A 24,620-nucleotide genomic window follows, 5' to 3' on the forward strand; every position below is an offset into this window, starting at 1 on the left:
TAACTCATTCTAAAATTTTGTCAGGGTTCGGTATCACATTATTGATCAGATTTTGCCTTTCCTTCTGTGGGACCCAAGGAATTTAACAAAAATCCCCTACCCCTGGACAAGCAGAGCAAGACTAACTCCATTTTATGCTACACCCACCATCTCAAGTATAACCCCCACCCTAGTCAAGCCGGTGAGCACACCCTTACTGGAAACCGGCTCACATAGGAATGTGGAACCCCTAACCGCCAAAGAATGTAAACCCTGTCTTTTGCCTGCCCAACTTGCGTGCCAATTGCAGGGAGGATTCCTCCCTGCTCCTTGGTGGTCTCTCGGATTTGAAATCAGGGGCATTACACCTTCCTTCTAAAATACTAGAACGAAAGTATTTTATTATTTCTCCCCTTTAACGTGATGCTGCAAATGTCTAAGAGTGATTCTTAGTACCATGCAATGTAATTAACAGACAACCCATTGGATGTAGTGAGCTGCTCTTTAATTTTTGCTCATTGATCTTGAAAGTAAACCCATTTATTTTTTTTTAAGTTCATTTATTTATTTTGAGAGACAGAGAGTGTGGATGGGGAAGGAGCAGAGAGTGAGGGAGAGAGAGAATCCCCACTGCTGAGCCTGACATGGAGGCTCGATCACACAATCATGAGACCATGACTTGAGCCAAAATCAAGAGTCAGACACTTAACCAACTGAGCCACCCAGGCACCCTGAAAGTAAACCCTTTAAAAAAAAATCCATTCTTTTCTCCCACCTCAAAGATCCTTCCCTGAATGAAAAAGTTGGGTCTTTCCATTGCCTTCAGACTACCCTAAGTTCATAGAGCAAAACATCTGCTATTTCATATAAATTAAAAGTTCACCCTAATACTTCACAGTTGAGGAGCCTGGTATAGGATATCCCAGACTTACCTGTTACACAGTAGTTCAAAGCCAACTGGTGCCAGCAATGACCTAAAATTATCACCTTTATTGGTGCTTCATAATTTTGAAAACCCACTTCCAATCTGAAGCTTCATGTCTCTGGTTAAAGAGAAGCCAAAGACTAAGGGTGCCGAGCCTGGGTGGCTTAGTTGGTTAAGCGTCTGACTCTTGACTTCGGCTCAGGTCATGATGTCATAGTTTGTGGGTTTGAGCCCCACATCAGGCTCTGTGCTGATGACGCAGAGTCTGCTTGGGATTCTCTGTCTCCTCTCTCTGGCCCCATGCCCCACACTCTCTCTTTCTCTCTCAAAAATAAATAAACTTAAAATGTGGCAAGAAGAGAAATGCATACTTCTAAAGAAAAAAAAAGGAGAAACCAAAGACTGAAGTGCATCCACAAGAAATAACTGGTCATATCCAAAATGTATACTAATAGGATAAATGTAATTTTTTATTAGTAACAAGTAACCTAACGTTGTTTTTCATTCTAAATTTGGTTAACAAAAAGGTAAGAAAACATATTTTGTAAATGTTTGGCTCTGAAATTTATAAACCCAAACAGGGACATACTGTACATATTGCTAGTTTTCCTTATCTTCAAGAGAAAACATGTTAAACATGAATAGACAGTTCTCCAAAGAAGACATCCGGATGGCCAACAGGCACATGAGAAGATGCTCAATGTCACTCTTCATCAGGGAAATACAAATTAAAACCACATGGAGATATCACCTCATGCCAGTCAGAATGGCTAAAATGAACAAATCAGGAGACTATAGATGCTGGCGAGGATGTGGAGAAATGGGAACCCTCTTGCACTGTTGGTAGGAATGCAAATTGGTGCAGCCACTCTGGAACACAGTGTGTAGGTTCCTCAAAAACTTAAAAATACAACTACCCTCTGACCCAGCAATAGCACTGCCAGGAATTTACCCAAGGGATACAGGAGGGCTGATGCATAAGGGCACTTGCACCCCAATGTTTACAGCAGCACTTTCAACAATAGCCAAATTATGGAAAAAGCCTAAATGTCCATCAACTGATGAATGGATAAAGAAATTGTGGTTTATATACACAATGGAATACTACTTGGCAATGAGAAAGAATGAAATATGGCCTTTTAGAGCAATGTGGATGGAACTGGAGAGTGTTATGCTAAGTGAAGTAAGTCATACAGAGAAAGACAGATATCATATGTTTTCACTCTTATGTGGATCCTGAGAAACTTAAGACCATGGGGGAGGGGAAGGAAAAAAAAAAAGTTAAAGAGGGAGGAAGCCAAACCATAAGAGACTCTTAAAAAGTGAGAATAAACTGAGGATTGATGGGGGGTGGGAGGGAGGGGAAAGTGTGTGATGGGCATTGAGGAGGGCACCTGTTGGGATGAGCACTGGGTACTGTATGGAAACCAATTTCACAATAAATTTCATATTAAAAAAAAAAAAGAAAAGGAAACATGTTGAACAGATTTTAATTCCTAATCATTGTCTTCCCTTATTCATAGTTCAATTCTGATTCATATATTTTTTCATTTGGGGATGCACCATAGTTCAGTGAGTGAGGATTTTGAAGGCAAACAGAATCTGCACTCAGCCAGCCACTTATTAGCTAACTAACCTTAAACCCTCTAAGTGAACTGAGGATAACAATATGTACTGACTTCATAGAGTTTCCATAAGGACTACATGAGATACTGCATGTAAAGTACTTGACACAGGGCCTACCTCTTCCCCTCCAACACCTACTCCTACTGTCCACCAAGGTAGTTATTATCATTGTCATCATTCAACAAATCCTTATTGAGCACATACACAAATGAACTAAAAGAACATTGTAAATGAGGAATTTCATACTTATCTTACATACCCACTGTGTGCTATCAAATCCAATTCGGTTTCCCTTAGATTTTGATACACCAGCTCCATTCTAAGAAGATAACAAAAAAAATTTTAATAAATTCAAAGCTATCTTTCTCTGTCTTATTTTACTTGGCATACAGGGAACAAACTGGTGGTTGCCAGAGGGGAGAGAGTGAGGGGGATGGGCAAGATGAGTTAAAGGGAGTGGGAGATATAGGCTCCTAGCTATGGAATGGGTAAGCCATGGGGATAAAATATACATAGAGAATACAGTCAATGGTATTGTAATACTGTTGTATGAGAGGTGGTAGCTACACTTGTGGTAACCACAGCATAACTGTTGAATCACTATGTTGTATATCTGAAACTAATGTAACATTGTGTGTGAACTATACTCCAATTAAAAAAAAAAGTCAGGTCTAGAGAATCAGAAGGAAGAAAGCATTATCAGTTTTCATCTGATAAGCCCCCAAATACTTTGAAAGTAACAGGAAAAAAGAATGTCTGATGGTCTAGAGACAATGGGAAGAATGTGTCAAGCTCAAAGAAGATCCAAAGAAGTTTCTTATGCCTTGAATGTGTTCTTTACATAGAAGACAGATGGGAGGATACTAAAGAACAAGAAGAATAGCCTTACCCAACAAATGAAATATGCCCCAAGTTTCTAAAAAAGGAGACTTGGGGCACTGGGGGCTCAGTGGGTTGAGTGTCCAACTTCAGCTCAGGTCATGATCTCATGGTGCATGAGTTTGAGCCCTGCATCGGGCTCGATGCTGTCAGCACAGAGACCACTTGGGATTCTCTGTCTCCCTCTCTCTCTACCCCTCCCCACCCCCGCAACACACACACACTCTCTCAAAAACAAAACAAAACAAAACAAAACACAAAAAACAAAACTCATCACACTCAAAAAAATTAAAAGGAGACTCATCTCCCCACTAAACTGCAAACTCAAGGGCAGGGACCAAGTCCAATCCTTCTTTATATTGCCAGTGCCTAGCACAGTGCTTGGTAATGACTAAATACTTAATTGTGGTTTGCTAAATGGAGGGAAGGAGAACAGAAAAGAGGAAGAGAGATACTGAGTAATCAAGGTAAAGCCAGAAGTGGTCTCTCCTCATAAACTCTGCAACTTAGACAATAACATTTTAATAGCAAGAGATATTTGAGAACAAACTACAAAGAGACAGCTCTGTAATCTTCATCCTTGAAAAGAGACTGCAAACTCTATAACATAGCCCTTGTTACTTATAGCCCTCCATGAGTTAATTAGACTGAATTTCTGAGCTGTTTGTTTTCTCTGCTGGATCATTCCCATCAGTATACAAACACGATATTATTTCTATCTTAAAACAAACAAGCAATAACTCTCTTGCATACCCACTGTATGCAACTAACAATTTTCCCCCCTAACTAACAATTAACAATTTTCCCAACTAACAATTTTCCCCCCTTAAGCAAAACCCCTAATGGGCTGTCTGTTCTTATTGGATCCGATTCCTCTCCTCTTATAAGCTCTTGAGCTTAAATTCACTCTGCCAACTATTCATCAAGATCACCAATGACCTCTATGTTGCTAAATCCAATGGTCAATTATTTTTACTCCTTGTCTTATTTGATCAAGAATTGTTGACCACTTGTGTCTCAAACACTTTAGTTGCATGGCTCTCCGAATCCCATACTTCTGGTTTTCCTATTTCTCTCTGGCTGCTCCTTCTTTTCTTTGCTAGTTCTTCCACCTCCCTGATGTATGAGGGACCCCCAAAACTCAGATCATGAGACTTTTCTCCCTCTTTTTACTCTACATTCACTTTCTTGGTACCTCATCTATTCTAATGGCTTTAAATACCATCTGTATGCTTACCACTCTCAATTTATATTCTCAACCACACCAGTCCTTTGAACTCCAAACATAGATTCAACTATCTACTCACCTTCTTCATTTGGATGTCAAATAGTCATCTGAAACTTAACATGTCTGGAAAAAGCATCAGATCTCTAACCATCCCTCAAGCTTGCTTCTCATCTCAGTAAACAGCAACTTCCCCTTTCCAATTATCTAGGCCCCAAATACTAAAGTTATCCCTGACTCTTTTATGTCTCTTATACCCCACGTCTAGCCCATGAACAAAATCTGGTAGCTCTACTTTCTACCATTAGTTCCCTTGTCCAAGCCATCACCATCCTGTATAAATTATTAGAATAGACTTCTACCTAGTCTGTTTTAGCCCTTGACCCTACAATCTATTCTCAACAGAGCATCCATTCTACTACCTTTTTAAGAAAATCAGATCATGTCACATATCAGCTCAAACTTTCCGATGGTTCACAATCTCACTCAGAACAAAAGCAAAAGTCCTTATGGTTTACAAGGCCCTAAACAATATAAACTCTCTTACTATTCTTACTTACTATTCTTCCCCACTCTCACTCCTCTATAGCCACATTGATCTTTTTGCTGTTCTTAAAACTTCCAGACATGTTCCTTCCTTGGGACTTGGGACTTTCGTGCTTCCTTTGGTCTCTAGGTAGTATGCTCCTCTTGTAGATATCCACAGAGCTCATTCTTTTCATATATGCTGTTTCCTCTATTTTTTAAATAATTTTTAAAGTTTATTTATTTTGAGAGAGAGCACAAGTAGGGGAGGGGTAGACAGAGAGCAAGAGAGAGGGAGGGAGGAAGTCCCAAGCAGGCTCTGCAGGATCAGCGCAGAGCCCGATGTAGGGCTCTAATACATGAAACTGTGAGATCATGACCTGAGCCAAAATCAAGGGTCAGACGCTTAACCAACTGAGCAACCCAGGCACTCCTGTTTTCTCTATTATAATGGCCTTCCCATCTTTCTATACCTGGAGGATTTACACTCATTTTATAAAACCAACTCAAAATATTATTTCATTCATTAAATATTCAATCATAACCTTCCTAAGTGGGTTATTCAGCAGATTTTCATTCCCTACAAACTTTGCACTTACCTAAGCTTGAAGGGTCAAGGATAAGGACATAGGAGGATACAGTTTTATAGGGGCTGACAATTATACAATTTTGTTGGTCCTTTTTAATAAACAGAATGCAAAAATATATTTTGCAAACTTTACCAAAATATATAGCTGTATAACATATTCCTAAGCCTCCTTCAAGGGCCTTTGGAAGTGAGGGGCCCTGTGGTTTAAATCTCATCTATCTGGGGTACCTGGGTGGCTCAGTCAGTTAAGCATCTGACTCTTGATTTCAGCTCAGGTCATGATCTATCTCACCCTTCATGAAATCAAGCCCTGCATCAGGCTCCGTGCTCAGGATTCTCTCTCCCCCTCTCTCTCTGCCCCTCACCCTCCTCTCACGTGCACACTCACTCTCTCTCTCAAAAATAAAGAAAGAAAACATTAAAAAAAATAAACAAATAAATTTCATTTATCTTAATGGTTAATCAACCTCTGGTGAGGTACACTTACTGGCAACCAGTGGCTACAACCATAGCTGTAAAGGAGGAATGTAGTCCCTATCAAGCAATGATCCTACAAATAGAGAACCCAAAGAATAAATAACATGACCTCTCTTTCCTCCAGGTCTTCAATCTCCAGATGATGTTTCCCCTTGGCTGACCTCCAACTAGAAAAGGGAAGGGAGCTCACCTAATGCAGTCCATTGAGGTCAGCTCCCCGAGACGCAGACTATTAAAGACAAGATCTGGAAGGGCAAACAGAGACTATCTACCATACCATGGTAAGAAATCTGGATCTTACTCCATAGGTATGCTATGCAGAGAATAACTTGATCAGATATTTAAAAAACATAACTGGGACAGCTGTACAGAGAGGATTACAAAAGCTAGAGACTAAAGAAGAGTTCTTAAACTATAACTAGTAAAGTAGGCAGAACAAGGTTTATGAGATGTGCTTTAAAGAAGTAACATATTGTCATTTGCTTATATGTCTCTTTATATGTTTCTTAACTTCTCTCCTCTTCAACCCCAAATTTCCCCAGTTTCTGACTTCCTAGACAGCAAGGATTACACTTGACTCTCATTTCATCTCATAGCCTAGTACTGTACTTGGACACATAGTAAGTACTCGACAAACATTTGACAAATAGATGACCAAATGTTCTAAAAGAAATGCTACATCAAATCAAGTGGTTTTTCTTTTTAAAGGCTAAAGATATTCCTATAGGATTGAGTAAAAATGTAAATGAAATGAATAAATAAATGGAAAGATGGAATCAGATGCCAAAAAGGAGGGGTAGAAAAGGTCTGGTGGCTATTGAACACCACTGATAAATGAGTTAAAATAAGGGATATGTCATTAAAGAGAAAGTATTTAGCATATAGGAGGTGAAGATTTAAGGAAAAATCCTTTCATTTTTTGAAAGAACATCCAACAATCCATTTCTTACAGAAACCAAAAAACAATTCTTTATTTTTTTTTAAGTTTATTCATTTTGAAAGTGACAGAAAGAGTGAGTGGGAGAGGGGCAGAGAGAGACAGAGAGAGAGAATCCCAAGCAGGCTCTGCACTGTCAGCATGGAGCCTGATGTGGGGCTCAAAATCACGAAACATAAGACCATGACCTGAGCCGAAGTTGGACACCTAACTGGCTGAGCCACCCAGGTGCCCCCAAAAACAGAATTCTTAATCCAGCATGATCATTAATCATGCCTACAGAGAATCAAACAGTAATACAAAAACTGTTTGAGTTTTCAATAATTGATCTTTTTCAAGTGTTTATAAATTTGTAATCCTAAGGATCAGAAACACTAACCATGATAAATTCACCAACACTCCAGGCAGATTCCCCTTTTGCATCTCAGTGCCTTTCCTTATAGTAGATGCACTGCTCTCTAACTTTTTACCAAGTCACTGAAGTTCTTAGTGCATAGGACTCATAAATATGATCTGACACAGTGGGAAAACTTTGCTTATTAATTAGCCAAACTGCTTGGCCAGAAAACCTATAGAGTGTAAAGTCTGGGGATAAATAGAAGTATTTTTTAAATATCCCTCAATTCTAATGGAAGAAATTCTTTCATATTCTCCTGAACAATGGTGGTCATGGGGGCGGGGGATGTGGGGGAAAGGATCAGAAGAGGGGAACAATAGCATTTATCAAAGTTTACCACACTAGATCAGATTATCAGATAGAATATTCTTGCTCCAGCAATGATCCGCATATTATCATTCAGAATATAAGGGAACTAGCCAGTAGTCAAAGGAGAGTTTTTAAAAATCATGATTCTTAGATGATTTTAGCAAGCAAATGACCAACTCAAAAATTTCAAAAACCTTTGTTGCCATGATCTAAATGGCTGCAAGATTAATTTCCATTTCTAATAATGGCATATGAAATTGTTCACTGTGAATAACTATTGCCACACTTGAAATCCAAACTCCCCTTCCAACTCCCTCTTGACCTTCTAACCAAACACACTTTGCAGCTCACTGCTCAGCCATAAGACAGACAGTTCCAGGAGCTCAACAAGCTGGCCAAGTTTGCCCGCGGGCAGGACCAGTTGGACCACAGAGGGGATCACCCCCTGAGCCCGGCAGCCACTTCGTATAAGCCCTTCTGGGCCTGGGTACTTCAGATCTTTGGTCTTAGGCCACTCCCCACCATCTTGTCCTGCCCCAGCCTTAAGGACAGCCAGCTCAGGGGATCAGGCTTTTAGCAGTGGGCAGAGAGTAGAGGGAAGAGGCTTTTTTAAAGAGAAATGACTGTCTTTTGACACTTTCCTTTAAAAGAGTAAGCACTTCCTGTTCTTCCAACTTCAGGTTCACCTCCTATTAGGAGGTTGCTGGTGGGAGCCAGAGTAGGGACAAATGCTCCTTTGTCCCTCCTCCTCCTCTGTGCCAGTGCCACTTGGAGGCTTCTTGTCTTTTCTGTTTTGACTCCTTCCCCATTCAGTGCCGAGTGTGTTTGTGCATGTGTGTACACATAAATATAGTCATAAGGGGCAAAAAAGTACATACAATGCAAAGTAAGATATCCTAGCACAGAACCCTGTAAGTGGCTTTCTAGGTAGTAAGAGTAGCTGAATACTGCAGGCACTGAGTGCTGCTTATGGTTCTAAGTCAAGGACATTATTAAGGTTTGGTTCACCCAGTGCTTTATACAAACACAGTTCATGGGCTTTGTCTTCCTTCCACTGAGGCAGCAATATTTTATAATTTTCTATTGTGATTCAAAATGAGCCATCTTATCTATCTCGTATCTTATCAATGTTACAGTATTTTGTTTGAACATACTTGTATTTACATGTGCGACTAGCTCTATGAGTGAGGACACAAGTTTTGGGACCTGAATTTGGCAATCTTCAGCAAGAAGCTTAACATATCTGGGCTCCAGATAACTCATTTATGAAAAAAATGATCAATGAGAAACCTGTAATAATTAAATCCAATTTTATTTATCAGGCAGCAACGTAAACCTTGAAAGGACTAGAATGTGTGCACTATTCATAGCTACCATCTGCTGAGCACCTACCATATAGCAAACACTAAGTGAGATGCGTTACATACATTATCTCAACCAGTAAAGCTGCCAGTAGCCCCATTTAAAGAAACTGAGGCTTAAAGAAGTTAAGTGACTTGCTGTTAAGACAAACAACCAAATAAGGAGTCAAACTCAGGATTATGTAGGCCCCAAACTTAAGAATTAATGCTGTTGCCACTTCTACCAAATTATGAGTTCCTTGAGAGTAGGACCTGTGTTCCATTTATCTCTGTATTCTTGCAAAGTGCCCTGTATATAACACGTAGTCAATAAATACAGACTGAATGAGCACCCATAATTATAATCAGATTGTCTAGGTTGGTGCAGTAAAAAAAAAAAAACAAAAACAAAAACAAAAAACAATGAACAACTGACATTCTATAGGGGGTCCTAGAGATAACCTTTGTGATGTAAACTGCCAGCCAATTGCTTGAAAGGTGGAGCTCACAGAAATTGCTCACAAGGTCATCACACAAGAGTTTGTATTTCAAAGGCCTGTAAGAGTTTGTATTTCAAAGATCTAGAGGGTTGTTCTAGAATCTGAAGAGTCAGCTCCACCCATCAATGGAGTTTTAGCTGACCCAATAGATATACAAATTCCTTACCTTCAATGCTATCAAATAACTGGTTTATTCAGACCCCATTTGGGAGATCATAGAAAGGCTAAACTTGTCTAACCAGCTAGGGCCAAAAGGAATTCTGTGTCGAGGCCCTAGAAATGGTCAAAAGTAGGCCTCCTTCACTGTGGGTGGGAATGAAAACTGGTATAGCCACTCTGGAAAACAGTGTGGAGGTTTCTCAAAAAGTTAAATATAGAGCTACCCTATAACCCAGCAATTACACTACTAGGTATTTATCCAAAGGATACAAAAATACTGATTCCAAGGGGCACATGCACCCCAATGTTTATAGCAGCACTATCAACAACAGCCAAATTATGGAAAGAGCCCAAATACCCACTGACTGATGAATGAAGATGTGGTATGTGTGTATGTATATATATATATACATATATATACATACACACACACACACACACACACATATACACAATGGAATATAATATCAAAAAGAATGAAATCTTGCCATTTGCAACAATGTAGATGGAACTATGCTAAATGAAATAAGCCCATCAGAGAAAGACAAATACCATATGATTTCACTCATATGTGGAATTTAAGAAACAAAACAGATGAACATGGGGAAAGGAAGGAAAAATAAAATAAGATAAAAACAGAGAGGGATGCAAACCATAAGAAACTCTTAACTATAGAGAACAAACTGAGAGCTTCTGGAGGGGAGGTGGGAAGAGGGATGGGCTAAATGGGTGATGGGCATTAAGGAGGGCACTTGGGAGGCACCTGGGTGGCTCAGTCGGTTAAGCATCGGACTTCGGCTCAGGTCATGATCTCACGGTTCATGGGTTCGAGCCCCGCATCAGGCTCTGTGCTGACAGCTCAGGGCCTGGAGCCTGTTTCAGATTCTGTGTCTCCCTCTCTCTCTCTGACCCTCCCCTGCTCATGCTTTGTCTCTCTCTGCCTCAAAAATCAATAAACGTTAAAAAAAAAAATTTTTTTTTTAATTAAAAAAAAAAAAGAGGGCACTTGGGATGGGATGAACTCTAGGCATTCTATGTAACTGATGAATCACTAAATTCTACTCCTAAAACCAATACTATACTATAACTAGGAAAAAAATATGCCTCCTTAACTCCAAGATATCAATAACCTTTCTTCCCTAACCTATGATAAATATTAGAGTACTCTCCTTAAGAGCCTGAAAAGATTTGTAGTCCTCAACATTTACTACTGCAGACATTTACTACTAGAAGTAGGCTGTGATCACAGATAAAACCAACTTTTCATTCTTGCCCTAGCTTTAACACACAATCTCAGGGTCTTTCTGAATTGCCTGAAAGTTCAAACATGACCTAAATCATGTTTGTTTTTTTTAATGTTTTATTTATTTTATTTATCCCACACATGCAGGAAGGGGCAGAGAGAGGGGGAGACAGAGGATCCGAAGCAGGCTCTGCACTGACAGCAGACAGCCTGATGCTGGGCTTGAACCCACAAACTGTCAGATCATGACCTGAGCTGAAGTCGGATGCTTAACCTACTGAGCCCCCCAGGCGTCCTTAAAATCATGGTTTTTATGCTGATGCTGCTGATGTGTAAGTTAGTGCTGATCAAGGTTACCATTCTCCATTCTTCTGCTAATAAATCAAACAACTTTAATTGAACTAGAAATCATTTTGTGTGAATTTTCTGTCTAAGGATATCCCACAATTGAGAACATTGAACAAATGAGAAATGCAATTCAGATATAATCAGTAAGCAAAGTTTACAGAATTCTGAATTCTCTTCCTATGTTATAAGAAACTATACTAGAATACTCGAGATCCATCCATATTTCCCTGAAGTTTAAGTGAGATCTTGAAGTTTAATAAAAAGCTGAAAGTTTAAACATTTTCCTCAACAAAATCGAAAAAATTTTAAAAGTTGGGAGCTTTTAAATAATAACGTCTATTATTCTAACTATACTTACTATTTTTAAATAAAGCATTTTTTTTCTGGCTGGGATAGAGAAACTAATTGTATTCCTTATAGACAGCATTTTATCTTCACACTAATAACATACCGGAAGCATCTATACTTCCACTAGCATCTGTCCCCAACAAATTATAAAAATATGGAAGAAAAAAAACATTTCTCATTGTTTCTGTCACCTTGTCAAAATGCTTAGCAAACAGTGACTTTTAAATAAATTTTTTGAATGAGTACTGGGTATTATATGTAAGTGATCAATCACTAAATTCTACTCCTGAAACCAGGATCACACTATATGAAGATAATAATAATAGCTCATATTTACTGATCTCTTTATGACATGCACTGTTCCAAATGCTTTATGTGTATTAATTCATTTAAGCCTCACAAGTCTACGAGCTGGTATCTTTATCGTCCCTATTTTGTAGATGAGAAAACAGAGCATTTAGAAGTAATTTACCCAAGATCCCACAGTTAATAAGCAGCATAAATGAGGTTTAATCCTAAAGTAGTGTTTCTGCTTTTTACAACTAAAGCTACACGGCATTTGGGGCATCTGAGTGGCTCAGGTGGTTAAGTGTCTAGCTCGTGATCTCAGCTCAGGTCTTGATCCCAGGGTCATGAGTTCAAGCCCAGCACTGGGCTCCACTCTGTGTGTGGAGCCTACTTAAAAACATACAAAGAGCTACAATGCATTCCAGGGGAAAGGGTCAAAATAGTAGTTATTTGTAGAAACGTCACATATAATTAAGATGGGATTTTAAGTTAATGGAGGAATTCAATAAGTGATACTGGGACAAATGGTCAACCATTTGGGAAAAACTTTAAAGTTAGAGATCTAATTCATACCTCATACTAAAATAAATTCTATTTAGTTAAAAAAAATTAAACATAAATAGTACTTGATGAAAATACAGGTGAATACTTCCACAATCTTTGGCTACTTATGACACAAAACTAGATGCCCTAAGGAAGAAAGATCTTGACAGGTTTTCTACTTAAAAATCTTTTGTACCTAGAAATTAAATACAAATGTACTGGGGGTGGGGGGTGGGGGGTTATACTATGAATATAAAGTTAAAAGACAAATTAATAAACCAGGAAAAATATTTGAAATATATATGATAAAGGTGTAACATCCTTAAAACTATGCACAGCATCTAAAGACAACACCATCAGAAAAATATGTAGATAGGAACACAAAAAAAATTACCTTTGCTGATATATAGTGCTTGTAGTAGTATAATTGAAACAGCAGAAATGCAGAACTTGTCAAAGTTAAAAGCGCCAAAATCACGTTCTTGTTGATTCTACTCATTAGTCTGTGGTGCTCACTTGGTTGTCCTTTGAGAGTAACCCAGTTGGCGTCATCTTTTTTGGATAAGAAGATAATCTTGTTTTCTGTAAACAAAAAAGATATTTCTAAAGAGACAAAAACTTATTTTTACTTTTTCACCTTTAATAACTGCTTTCTCTATTCATCTACTGGATAGCTGATATTCATCTTGTTACAGTTTATCAAAAAGAACTTATAAACACTATTTACCTTGAGTTCTCGCATTGTTCAAAAACACTTGTCAACTCATAGTTGTGCTGAGGTCACAATTTCTTCCCCCCTGACAACTTGTAGATTTTATACAATAATTCTATAACACTAAATATCCCCTGACAATATCTGATCCTTCCCCTAGCACTCCCCTTTAAATTTTTTCAGTTAAAAAGCTGACCCTTTTTGGGGCCCCTGGGTGGCTCAGTCGGTTGAGTGTCCGACTTCACCTCAGGTCATGATCTTGCAGTCCATGGGTTCGAGCCCCGCATCGGGATCTGTGCTGACATCTCAGAGCCTGGAGCCTGCTTTGGATTCTGTGTCTCCCTTTCTCTCTGCCCTCTCCAGCTCGTGCTCGGTCTCTGTCTCTCTCTCTCAAAAATAAATAAACATTAAAAAAAAATTTTTTTTTTAAGTTGACCCTTTTAATGTGATGAGCAGAGAATGCATTCCTTACCTATGAAAGCCAATTTTTTTCAAAACTAGGTTATGTAATGATGTTGATGAATGTACAGCTGACCTGTGAACATGGGTTTGAATTGCCTGGGTCCACTTATACGTGGATTCTTTACAGTATGTGCTGTAAATGTATTTTCTCTTCCTTAGGATTTTTTTCGTACAATTTTCTTAATATTTTCTTTTCTCTAGGTTACCTTATTGTAAAAATATAGTATATAATACATATAATATACAAAGTATGTGTTAATTGACTGTTTATGTTATCAGTAAGGTCAACAGTAGGCTATTTGTAGTTAAGTTTCTGAGGCGTCTATCACATACTGATTTTCAACTGCATGAGGAGGCTGGTGTCCCTAATCCCCACACTGTTCAAGGGTTAATGTATACTAGCTTTTCTTCATCATGTGTCCTTCCAATCTGTAGAACCAAGACTTCTTTTTTTAGTGGGAAGTTTAAGTTATATGTTTGAATATTCTTCTGTTCTAATGTTGAATTCTCTTATTTCCAGAACACACACCTGAGCATGTTTCATCTCTCATTCCCATTTCACTTCGTTCAACTTCCAAAAGCTTGTTGTCATGCCCTTTACTGACTTTTCAACAATGTTAATTCTCCTTTTTGCTTCCCATATGGCCTTTTATTTCTCTGATTTTATTTTTCTTTCTTTCTTGAGCTCTGCCAGTATATGGTTTATCATATACTGTTGTCTTATTATTTCTTCCTAGCTAATTAACTTTGTCTATTATTTTAAATAAGTGATTATTTCGGGGCACATGGGTGGCTCAGTCAGTTAAGCATCTGACTTCAGCTCAGGTCATCATCTCACTGTTCATGAGTTCGAGCCCCGCATCAGGCACTGTGCTAACAGCTCAGACCCTGGAGCCTGCTTCAGATTCTCTCTCTCTCTCTCTCTCTCTCTCTCTCTCTCTCTCTGCCCCTCCCCGACTCGTACTCTCTCTCAAAAATAAATAAACATTAAAAAAAAAATTTAAAGAAGTGACTGTTTCATTAAATTTGTTAGGCCAATACAGTTTTCTCATGGGTTCTTTGTCACTTGTTTTTCCCTGTTTCTTTTTTCCTTTTCTCTGGTAGCATTTTTGGGGAGATAACTGTGCTCATTTCCTTTTTCTTATTTACCTGTGAATGATGTGAACTCTACTCAGATCAGTTATTTGCAAGAGGCCTGTGGAAGGAAGAAACAAGCTGTGTTCTGGACTAGAAGGTAGTCTCTAATATACAAGAAAGCATCTTATGACACAGTGTTTTGTGCATGTGTGTGTGAGAGAGAAAGACAAAGACAATGTATCCAAGAACAAGTGAGAGAAAGTCGTTTAGCCGTTACTCCTTGCCTCACCAAGAAAGTGATTCCTGCAAAGATGGGGTCTCTCTGTATGTTTTCTTATGTCCTCTTCCTTTCCTGCTAGTTCATGCTCCCAAACAATCAAAGAAAGCTCTTACTGCCTTCCTATGCATCCTGTTGCTACTGGAAACAGAAGATCTCTCCCTGACTGCACTGCCAGCTCTATCTGAGATCTCTTCCCGACAGTATCCTCTCTCAATCTCTTCCTGCTTACGGGAACCTTTCTCAAATATTTTGATTTGGGTTATAGGATTCCTGGTCTCACCAAAGATGTAATCTCTGTCTCTCAATCTCCTTGTTGTTTCAGAGTAATTTCAGACAGAAGGGGGTACAAATGCCTATACTCTCCTATCTTAAAAACTAAAAGTCTTGGTTTCGAGTTTTAAAACACAAATGAGCTTACAGAGCTGAAGACTACATGAAGCATGCACTATATTATATAAAGTCAACAAACTACTTAAGAGAAATGATACTAACAGTAATATGAATAATTCACTTGATTTACAGATGATGTATACAGCAAAAATAACTGAATAAGTCATAATCATGTTGTCTCTTAAAACAATGAAAACTAGCAACATACATAAAATAACATTGATGATGGTATTAGTTTTTGCTGTCAGCTAAAAGCTGCTAAAACAAATACTCTGATAAGGGCAGCTAACAAGATAATAAGAAGAATGTCCTTCGTTTTCAATATTTCAGCTCAGTTTCTTGTGGTTCTAGTAAATAGTACATCAGCATATTGTCTACTGATTCCTATGTAATTTTCTGAAGTGGCACTGAGAGTGCACCATCACTTAGCCTCTTCTGTGCCTGAATTCATAAAGAGAAAGAAAGCATAAAAGGCCTATGTAAACCACGACAGAAACATAAAGACCAAATTAATATCTTGTTCTCTCTTTGGACATGTCTATAATCTACAATTAATTTTTACATGAAATAAACCTCCACAACATATCATCAATCACTTAACTCTACTGTTATTATCAGGATGACATCTAATTAACTCTATTTCATTATTTTCTATAAATGCCGAGGCAATTCAATTGCAAAGGAGGAGTGTTAGCCTGTCAAAACATTCTTCTTTGCTAGCACGATCTTTAAAATGAAAAATGCAGGAGCGGCCTGCATGGCTCAGTCGGTTGAGCATCCAACTCTTGATTTCAGCTCAGGTCATGACCTCATGGTTCATGGCTCAGCATGGAGCCTGCTTGGGATTCTCTCTCTTCCTCCCTCTCTGCCCCTCCTTGGCTCCTGCACATGTGCATGCACATTCTCTCTTAAAAAAAAAAAAAAAGACTTTAAAATGAAAAATGTGGTACTTAAAAAAAGAGTGGCTTACTGATTTTTACCTCTCAAATATGTCTGGCATCAACTCCCTCTTCTTTCTTCACCATCAATCTAATTTAGACTCTAATTGTCCTCATTTTACCTGGAGCCCCCATCTCTACTTTCTACCTAGCCATAATCTCACCTTTACAGTGACAGATATATCAAGTTGCTGAGATATGATTCAAGTTATGCCATGATAAAATTTCTTCAATGGTTCCCCACCACCTACAAACAAAGTTCAAATTCCATGCAATGGCCTTCTAGAGGCAAATTCCATAGGCTTCTTCCACTTCACACACACTATGATTTTTCCCCAAGAATTCCTGGAATACATACCACACTTTCCTGTGTCTGCTTTTGCTCATTCCCTCGTGTGAAATGTTTTCCCCCATTTCTATAAAACCAACCCTACACCTCTTTTCATAACTCCTCTCAAGTAACCATCATACAAAGTCTATCATGCTCTTCTGAGTCACAATTAATTTCTCCTACCTCCAAACTCCTAGTTTTACCTTCCTGCAAGGAACATTTATTGCCTATCTTAACAGCATAGATGCTGCAAAAATGCTAAGCACTGGGATACAGTGATAAATAAGGTACAGTTTCCTATTTTCTAGGACTTTAGAGATGAGTATAAGTTTCCCAAAGAAGAATGGTGGGGTTGATGGGGATGGAAGGTGTGATATGCCTAAAGAACAGCATGGGGAATGTTTTCCAAAATGCACAGGCCCCATTCCTTACCACCCCCACATCAATTAAAAACCACCGCTCAAGGGGCACCTGGGTGGCTCAGTTGGTTAAGCGTCTGACTTCGGCTCAGGTCATGATCTCATGGTTTGTGAGTTCGAGCCCCGCATCAGGGTCTGTGCCGCCGGCTCAGAGCCTGGAGCCTGCTTTGGATTCTGTGTCTCCATCTCTCTCTGCCCCTCCCCTGCTCACACTCTGTCTCTCTCTCTCTCAAAAATAAATAAAAAAATAAAAAAACAAAAAAACCCACTGCTCCAGTTTGTGATAGACTTTCTCAGAGACAAACATGGAGGAAATGTATATAGTGTAACTGCCATGAAGGAATAAGCACAAATGACTATGAGAACACAAGGAGAGGCAAGTAACACTAACACTTTTACTACTTTGCATTTTGAATTATACCTATTAGTATGTACGATTCACTTCCCTAGCAGCCTAAAACTGACTGAATTAATATCAAGAAGTAACATGTGTGCTAAGTATACTCAAATACATGGCACAGTGCTCAAGAGCACACAAATCATTTTTTAAAGTTTTTATTTTAAAAAGTTCTCTGTCCTGCAGGAACTTTTATGATAAAGCAAAATCTGAAATATGAAAAAGTGATTTTTTTTTTCAGAATTGAAAACTCATACTTTTTCCACCTCCTGAACAATAAACATTTAAAAATAACATAGAGAGAAATATGGCATAGAACCAAAATAAAAATATTTTTTGTGTATACATTTCTTTTTACATGGGACATTTTAGCTATCATAATAAAAGTTCTGGGGTGGATAGGTAATGTATTTTCTTACTTAGGTAAAGCTTTCTAAAGAAGGCAGTATATCATTTCTAATGGAAAAGAGAAGGAGTATTTCACAGATAATAAGTTAAAATAAGGGGAGGGGTGCCTGGCTGGCTTAGTTGGTAGAGCTGAGGGTCTTGATCTCAGAGTTGTGAGTTCAAGCCCCATGTTGGTGGTGTTTACTTACATTAAAATAAATAAATAAATAAATAAATAAATAAATAAATAAATAATAAATAAAATGGGACAGGGGGAATAAAGGAAAAAAAGACAGCAAATGTTTTCAGAAAAATACATAATGCAGACACTAAGGGAGTTATGAGGTTTCAGTAAACCAAGTATCTTTAAGTTCTAATGAAAACATGAAGTTAATATAAGTGTGGTATATTGCAGCACAGAATTTGTCTCAGATGACATGGAAGCCTGCCGTAACTAGCGCCATAAACTAAGATTTGGCAACGAAGAAGAAAGGATTGGGTAGATCTGCTTCCCAAATGAGCCTTTAATGGCTTATGGGTGTCAGAGCCATCAATCCTCTCGGTCTTTGGGTCTGGGATAGCCAGAGCCCAAGACTGGTCACCTCCAGCCAACAATAAACACATTTGTATCCTTTATTATCAATTCCACTATGTGTCAAGATATGAAAAAGGTTGGAAAAAACTGGTGGTAGATCAAAGCCATACACAAAGGTGACAGAAAAATGGGAAGTTCAAGACAGTTCTAAGGCTCTCTCTACAAGCCAAGAGCAGTATTTCATACTCTTTTGGCTTCCCATTTGCCCCTTTCACATCATTCGTTCTTTGAAGGTAATGGCAATGAAAGACTTTGGCACCTGGGCTTACCTGACATCCCATGACAACACCACCACTCTTTTTGAGAATCATCTGGGTTAGGGATGTTTGAAAGGATGTCTAACCGCCTAACTTTTTTATTCCACTTTCCCCTACTCCTGCCTTCTGGATCACCTCTCTTGACATCAGAGGCCCTCCAACAAGAAATGACCAGCCCTGATAACTAATTTAGGTTCATAAGATGTAGCCCCTCAATGCTGCTAGGTCCCAACTTATTCAGGGACATTGGAGAGAAAGAGAGAGGCATGGGTGGTATGAATTAGACAGAACTGAGATTCAAATGTGGCTTGCACTGCAAAATAAAACAGGAGGCTAACCGACAGAGAAGAGGGTAGTGTAATTAGGCAAAGGCATGATTAGAGAGATGAGGCAGCATTTTAGAAAGCATAAAGAGAAAATGCTTCTGTAAATGTATTCAAGACGAAGGCATGAAAAAATCAACATCCAGCTGCTAGAAGCAAAAAAAAGGCCTGGTAGATGCTATCCATCTTCCCTAAATATTGCCCATCCTTCATGTTGTTCATTTCCTTTCCTTTTACAGCTAACTTCTGGAGAGTTATCAGTAGCCTGGAAGTTAAAATTAGACTGCAAGGTGTTATGAATTTTCTTTATCTGTTATCACTCATTCACTTCTTAACCCTTTGCAATATAACCTCTACCTCAACATGTTGACACCTGATATAAAAGTTTTTTTCTCCATTGATGCTCCAGAAAGTTGCAAATATATAGTGAGTGACTCCTTACAGAATGACTATGGAGTGATGAGGTTTTGGGAAAGAGTGTCTGGTAACCTAGATAAGAAAGGCTAGCCAAGAAAGAAAGTAAAGATAGGAGGGGCCTGATATTACAAGGGCAAAGGAAGAGGGTGAAGGAAGTGGTGTTGTCTCAGATGCCTATGATTCTCTGCTGGATATAAAATCCAGATGTTAGTTCCATTTACATTCTCTTGCTCTTAATCATTTTTTTGAGACAGAGAATGAGAGGGAGGGGCAGAGAAAGAAGGGGACAAAGGATCCGAAGTGGGCTCGGCGCTGACAGCAGCAAGCCTGACGTGGGGCTCGAACTCATGAACCGTGAAATCATGACCTGAGCTGAAGTCAGCTGCTCAACCAACTGAGCCACCCAGGTGCACCAATCATTTTTTTAGAGAGTGAGAGAGTGAGTGAGTGAGCAAGGGAGAAGGGCAGAGGTAAAAAGAGAGAGAATCTTAAGCAGGCTCCCTGCTCAGCATAGAGTCCGACATGGGACTCAACCCCATGACCCTGGAATCATGACAGCCAAAATCAAGAGTCAGATGCTCAGCTGACTGAGCCACCCAGGCAACCCTGCTCTTAATCATTTTATTAGTTATACTTCCCATAATATGCTGGATTACTTATAAATATTCCAGCTGACTGCTGCCAGGTCTTCTTGAACATTCCACTAGCACCTAAAACAAGTAACTGTCCACCTTCACACCAGATCTCTTCCATGACTTGACCATCTATTCTTGTTAATAGTATCCCTATTTCTCAATGATTTATGTTCAAAACAGTTTCTGTGGTTCTATCTAATGAGTCAACAAACTGTATATCCTTCTCAGTGCTTCTAAAAGCTATCATTTCTTTTCCATTTTCCATCTGCAGTATAGTTAGCCTAATTTAATGGCCTTATTACCTCTGCCTACATGAATGAATGTCCTACTACCAGGCTTTCCTCAAAATATCCATCTTAGGGGTAAACGTCAAATTACTTCTAACATACCTCTTGGTGTCACTTCCTTTGCTTTAAGACCTTCTATGGCTCATTTCGTACTATTCTTTTATATGAATCCACTGGTACAGTACCATCTCATCTACGTGCCTTCACCTATGCTACTCCTTCTATCTATAATGCTTTCTCCCCCTACCTCCCGGTCCCTCTCACTGCCTACTGAGTAGTTAAGAGTATAGACTCTTCAAATCCAGCTCTGCCACTTGCAGCCCGTATGGCTTTGGGCAAGTTACTTTATGTCTCTATGTCCCCATCTTTAAAAAGGATCTATAAATTGTACTTAACTCACAAGGTTGTTCTGAGGATTCAACAAATTAATACATGTAAAGCACTGAATAGCATCTAAGAACATCACAGAGTACACAGTAATGCTAGCAAGCATTAATAAGTCATCTTAAAGGTCTATTAATAATTCCCTCTGCTCTCGGACAATTAAAGTCCCCCTCCCTTATGTTCCCACAGCACTGTATATTTGTACTATTTCTGCAGTCAGTCTTAAATTATAGTTCCCAGAGACAGGAGGCTATCATTCATGTTTCTGTATCCCCCAGTATTCCACATTCCAAATTTTTCCACAGTAGAATTTAAGCACAAATTTAGAGTTAAAAAGCAACTTTATACATATGATGGACCTCTGTTGCCCCAGAAGAGTTGTGTGCGGCTGGAAGAGGACAAAGGCATTTGAGATGAGTGACGAATGCAAGCTGCGGCACATGAAGAGTAACAGCCAGAGTTTATGTCACACAGGTTCGTTTGGTTTGCTACCTCATTCATTCATTCTTCCACTAACTTCACAAAAATTGCTGAGCCCTAGGTACTGGACACAGGGCAAGCTGCTAGCTGTTCTCTGCTACAAGACTACAGAGTATAAACAAAAGATTATGGTTACTTCACAAAGGCGTGGAAACGTGGAAGAACCAAGGATGTCTTCTGACCCAAACACTTACATAAGCCATTCTGTGGGTTCATTTAAGACCTCCCTTAGTTAGCGTACACATCAGAGTTAAGAACAGTGGTTGTTTTTGGGTTGGGTGGAGTGTAGGTATTTTGTTTTTCTATTTATCCTATGGGAGTATCAATTGATTTTCAAATACAAAAAAAAAAAAAAAAGAGTAAGTTTAAAAAAAAATTAAAGTCTTTCATTCTATGAGTCAATTAACAAGTACTCATTTACTACAGCTCACACATTATAAGCTTCAATTATATTAATATCTACCCATTTTTTGAGTGACAGAATGGTGTTAAACCCAGTTATTTTTAACTGAGCAAAGTCTTCCCCTCAGAAATGCACGTACTTAATTGCTTGGTTGAGGACATTTGGGTACTGAGCTTAGTAAAACTATAGAGCTAATAGAATCAAACACAGGGCTCAGAATGTATCAAGTACTTGGGATAACATATAAAGTGTAAACATATGCACACATATTAATCTGAGTGGACATTCGCCGAAAATCAATAATGGGGTGGGGGGAATTGGGTGATTTTTACATTGTTCCTTATGCTTTTCTATACTGTCCCAATGTTGTTATAATGATCATACGTTATTTTCATAAAAGCAATGAACTAACAAAAACAGATGAGGAGCAGGAGTAGTAGTGGTTTAATAATTGCCATATTTGCTAGACAGGATCTAGATCTTTGCTACTTAAAAGCTTGGTCCTCTGACCTGCAACATCAACACCATGTTGGAGTTGGTCAAAAATACAGAAAGAGAGGCCCTACCACAGACTTAGAATCTACATTTTAACAAGATCCTCAGGTGACTCATATGTCCATTAAAATTTGAAAAACAGTGACCTACAAAGCTAAGGCCTTTACATGCGGGAATAAGAGGAACAACATCTGCCTTGTTCATTAGTATATCCTTAGCACCCAACAGTAGCTGAAACGCTATTTGTTGAATAAATACGTTAGTGATATTACTTCTGAGTGGACCATTAGAAAGACAGTGGAGATTATATTTATTTGAGTTACTTGTTTTCTGCCAGAGTCCCCAGAAATGGGTGCTTAATATTTGCTGCAAATGCTGTTAAATTACTTCAACAATAATGTCGGCCCCAATGATCTACCATTACTACATGTAATCTTTTATAAAAGAACTCCTTGCTCATTGCTCTGAGAGCCACACGTCTCCTTCAATCATTTTTCTAGCCTCCTATTCATGGGCACATCCTCTACTCTATTACATTCCTCAAAGCAAATTTATTTTAAGATTTTAACTACCACCTCTGAGAGAAAACTTACTATTTAAGTTCCAATCTATGAACTCCATCTGCCTACATTTTAAAGTCTATTTCCTGCACCTCAAATTTAGTTATGTTCAAAATTAACAATTTTATTTGCCATCAACTATCTCCCACCCCCATTTCAGAAGAAGGTAGTTCTTCATGCTTAGACTCATGTTTTGTAGGTTTTAGAGGAAAGAGACCACCTCATCCAACAATATTTTACAGAGGACAGGTTCAAGAATTAAATGACAGCCCAAGAGGCTAATTACTGGCAACACCAGAGCTACAATCTGAACCACCTTACTTCCAATACATTATTGCATGCTGGAATTCTGACAGAACTCTTCAGTCTTGTCAATCGCATTTAAATACACTTTTTAGAAACCCAGGTTCTAAATTATCGATTGCCTAAATCCAAGAAACCAAGTCCTATATATTGCTGACATTGCTCTCATTCCTTTTTCTTCCTTTTCAGAGCACACTGCACTTTCCTTCCACTTGGGGTTCCTTCAGTACCCAGTGCCATCCTTCCCAAGTCCTCTATGCCCTGGAAACCTAAGAGACTCTAAAATAGGAATGCCTCTTCCTGCCTTTTCTATCTTTATCCATGGTGCTTAACAGAGGTGGTTCCTGGTAGGGTCAAACCGTACCTATCCTCAGAGTATACCAGCCTTTTCTATTGGGCTTTTCTCTTTCTCAATTCCTAATGTGCTGCTCCATCGCTCATTTTGGTATCTGTTCATAGGCTGACGTTTATTCTATGGAAACCTATCTTCAAAAATAGAACCTGACATCATGTAGGTCCTCTCTTTATGCTTGAGAAAACCAAGGCCCTGAGAGAAGTGACTTGCCTCATGTTATTTGAGAAACTGGTGATGATGATGAAATCTAAACTCAGTTTTCCTCATTCCAATTCAAAGCTTGTAACAGCCCCTTCTATATATATCCGGTCTTTCCCGACATCCCCCAACTGTGCAAACAAAAGGCAGACATCAAAGCCAAATGAAACTTTATTGGGCATGGCTAGCTGCGCTCCCTCATGAAGCACAAAACCGGGGCGCTTCGGTAAATATTTCTCCAAATGAACTAAAAGTTGAACCCACGGGGAAGGCATCAAAAGAGAGTTGGTTAATTAAATCATCCCTCTCTGTAAGGCTGTTGTAGTTCTCCACTGCCCATGGGAGAACACCACACTCACAGAGCATCAAAGTACTTCCCCTCTGAGACCCAACGTTAGCTGCTGCCACATTCCTGGCCTTTCCTTTCCTGTACCCATTGCTCTGGCCACTACCCCAGTAAGCATGCGGTACTGCCAAAACCTGGCAGTTTCCTTCATGCTTCTGCACCCTTGCACACATCGGTCCCACAACCTGCAATGCTCCGCCCTACCCCTCACCCCCAATGCCTATCGTCTCCCAAATCCTGAGATGGCTCTCACCACCCTGCTCAAACGTCACTACCCCGACCGGAGTCTACGAAGGTTTCGATCGGCCTCCAAAACTGAACCTGTCCCCAGATGCGGATTTCTACTTGCTGACAAGCCTAGGAACGTGGGAAGGACCGCCCTGGCTGTGAACTGGGTATCATCCCCCATCCCCCGCCCTCCGCCCTCCACCCTCCACCCGGAGCACGCTCAGCCCGTGGCCGGCCCCGACCACTGGGGGGCGGGGGACACAGGTGCCCAGAATGCTGAGGAATGCCCGGTGGCGGCACCCGAGCCACCGGCGATACCAGCCC

The 24,620-nt window shown here is 39.3% G+C and overlaps 1 protein-coding gene across 3 annotated transcripts in view; it reads right to left on the reverse strand.

The window, feature by feature from the left end:
- FKTN (fukutin) overlaps window positions 1-24,620 on the reverse strand; it is a 90,955-nt gene that overhangs the window by 58,062 nt on the left and 8,273 nt on the right. For all 3 annotated transcript variants that reach the window (XR_008291056.1, XM_053204844.1, XM_015077220.3), the window contains exons 2-3: window positions 13,032-13,219; window positions 2,790-2,849 (exon numbers count right to left, since the gene is read on the reverse strand). Coding sequence is in view for 2 of the 3 variants with exons in the window: in XM_053204844.1 (XP_053060819.1) it covers window positions 2,790-2,849; window positions 13,032-13,136 (165 nt within the window). In the remaining variant the exon portion in view is untranslated. The remainder of the gene's footprint in view (window positions 1-2,789; window positions 2,850-13,031; window positions 13,220-24,620) is intronic.

This window comes from Acinonyx jubatus, chromosome D4, assembly GCF_027475565.1.
Source record: "Acinonyx jubatus isolate Ajub_Pintada_27869175 chromosome D4, VMU_Ajub_asm_v1.0, whole genome shotgun sequence".
NCBI lineage: Eukaryota > Metazoa > Chordata > Mammalia > Carnivora > Felidae > Acinonyx > Acinonyx jubatus.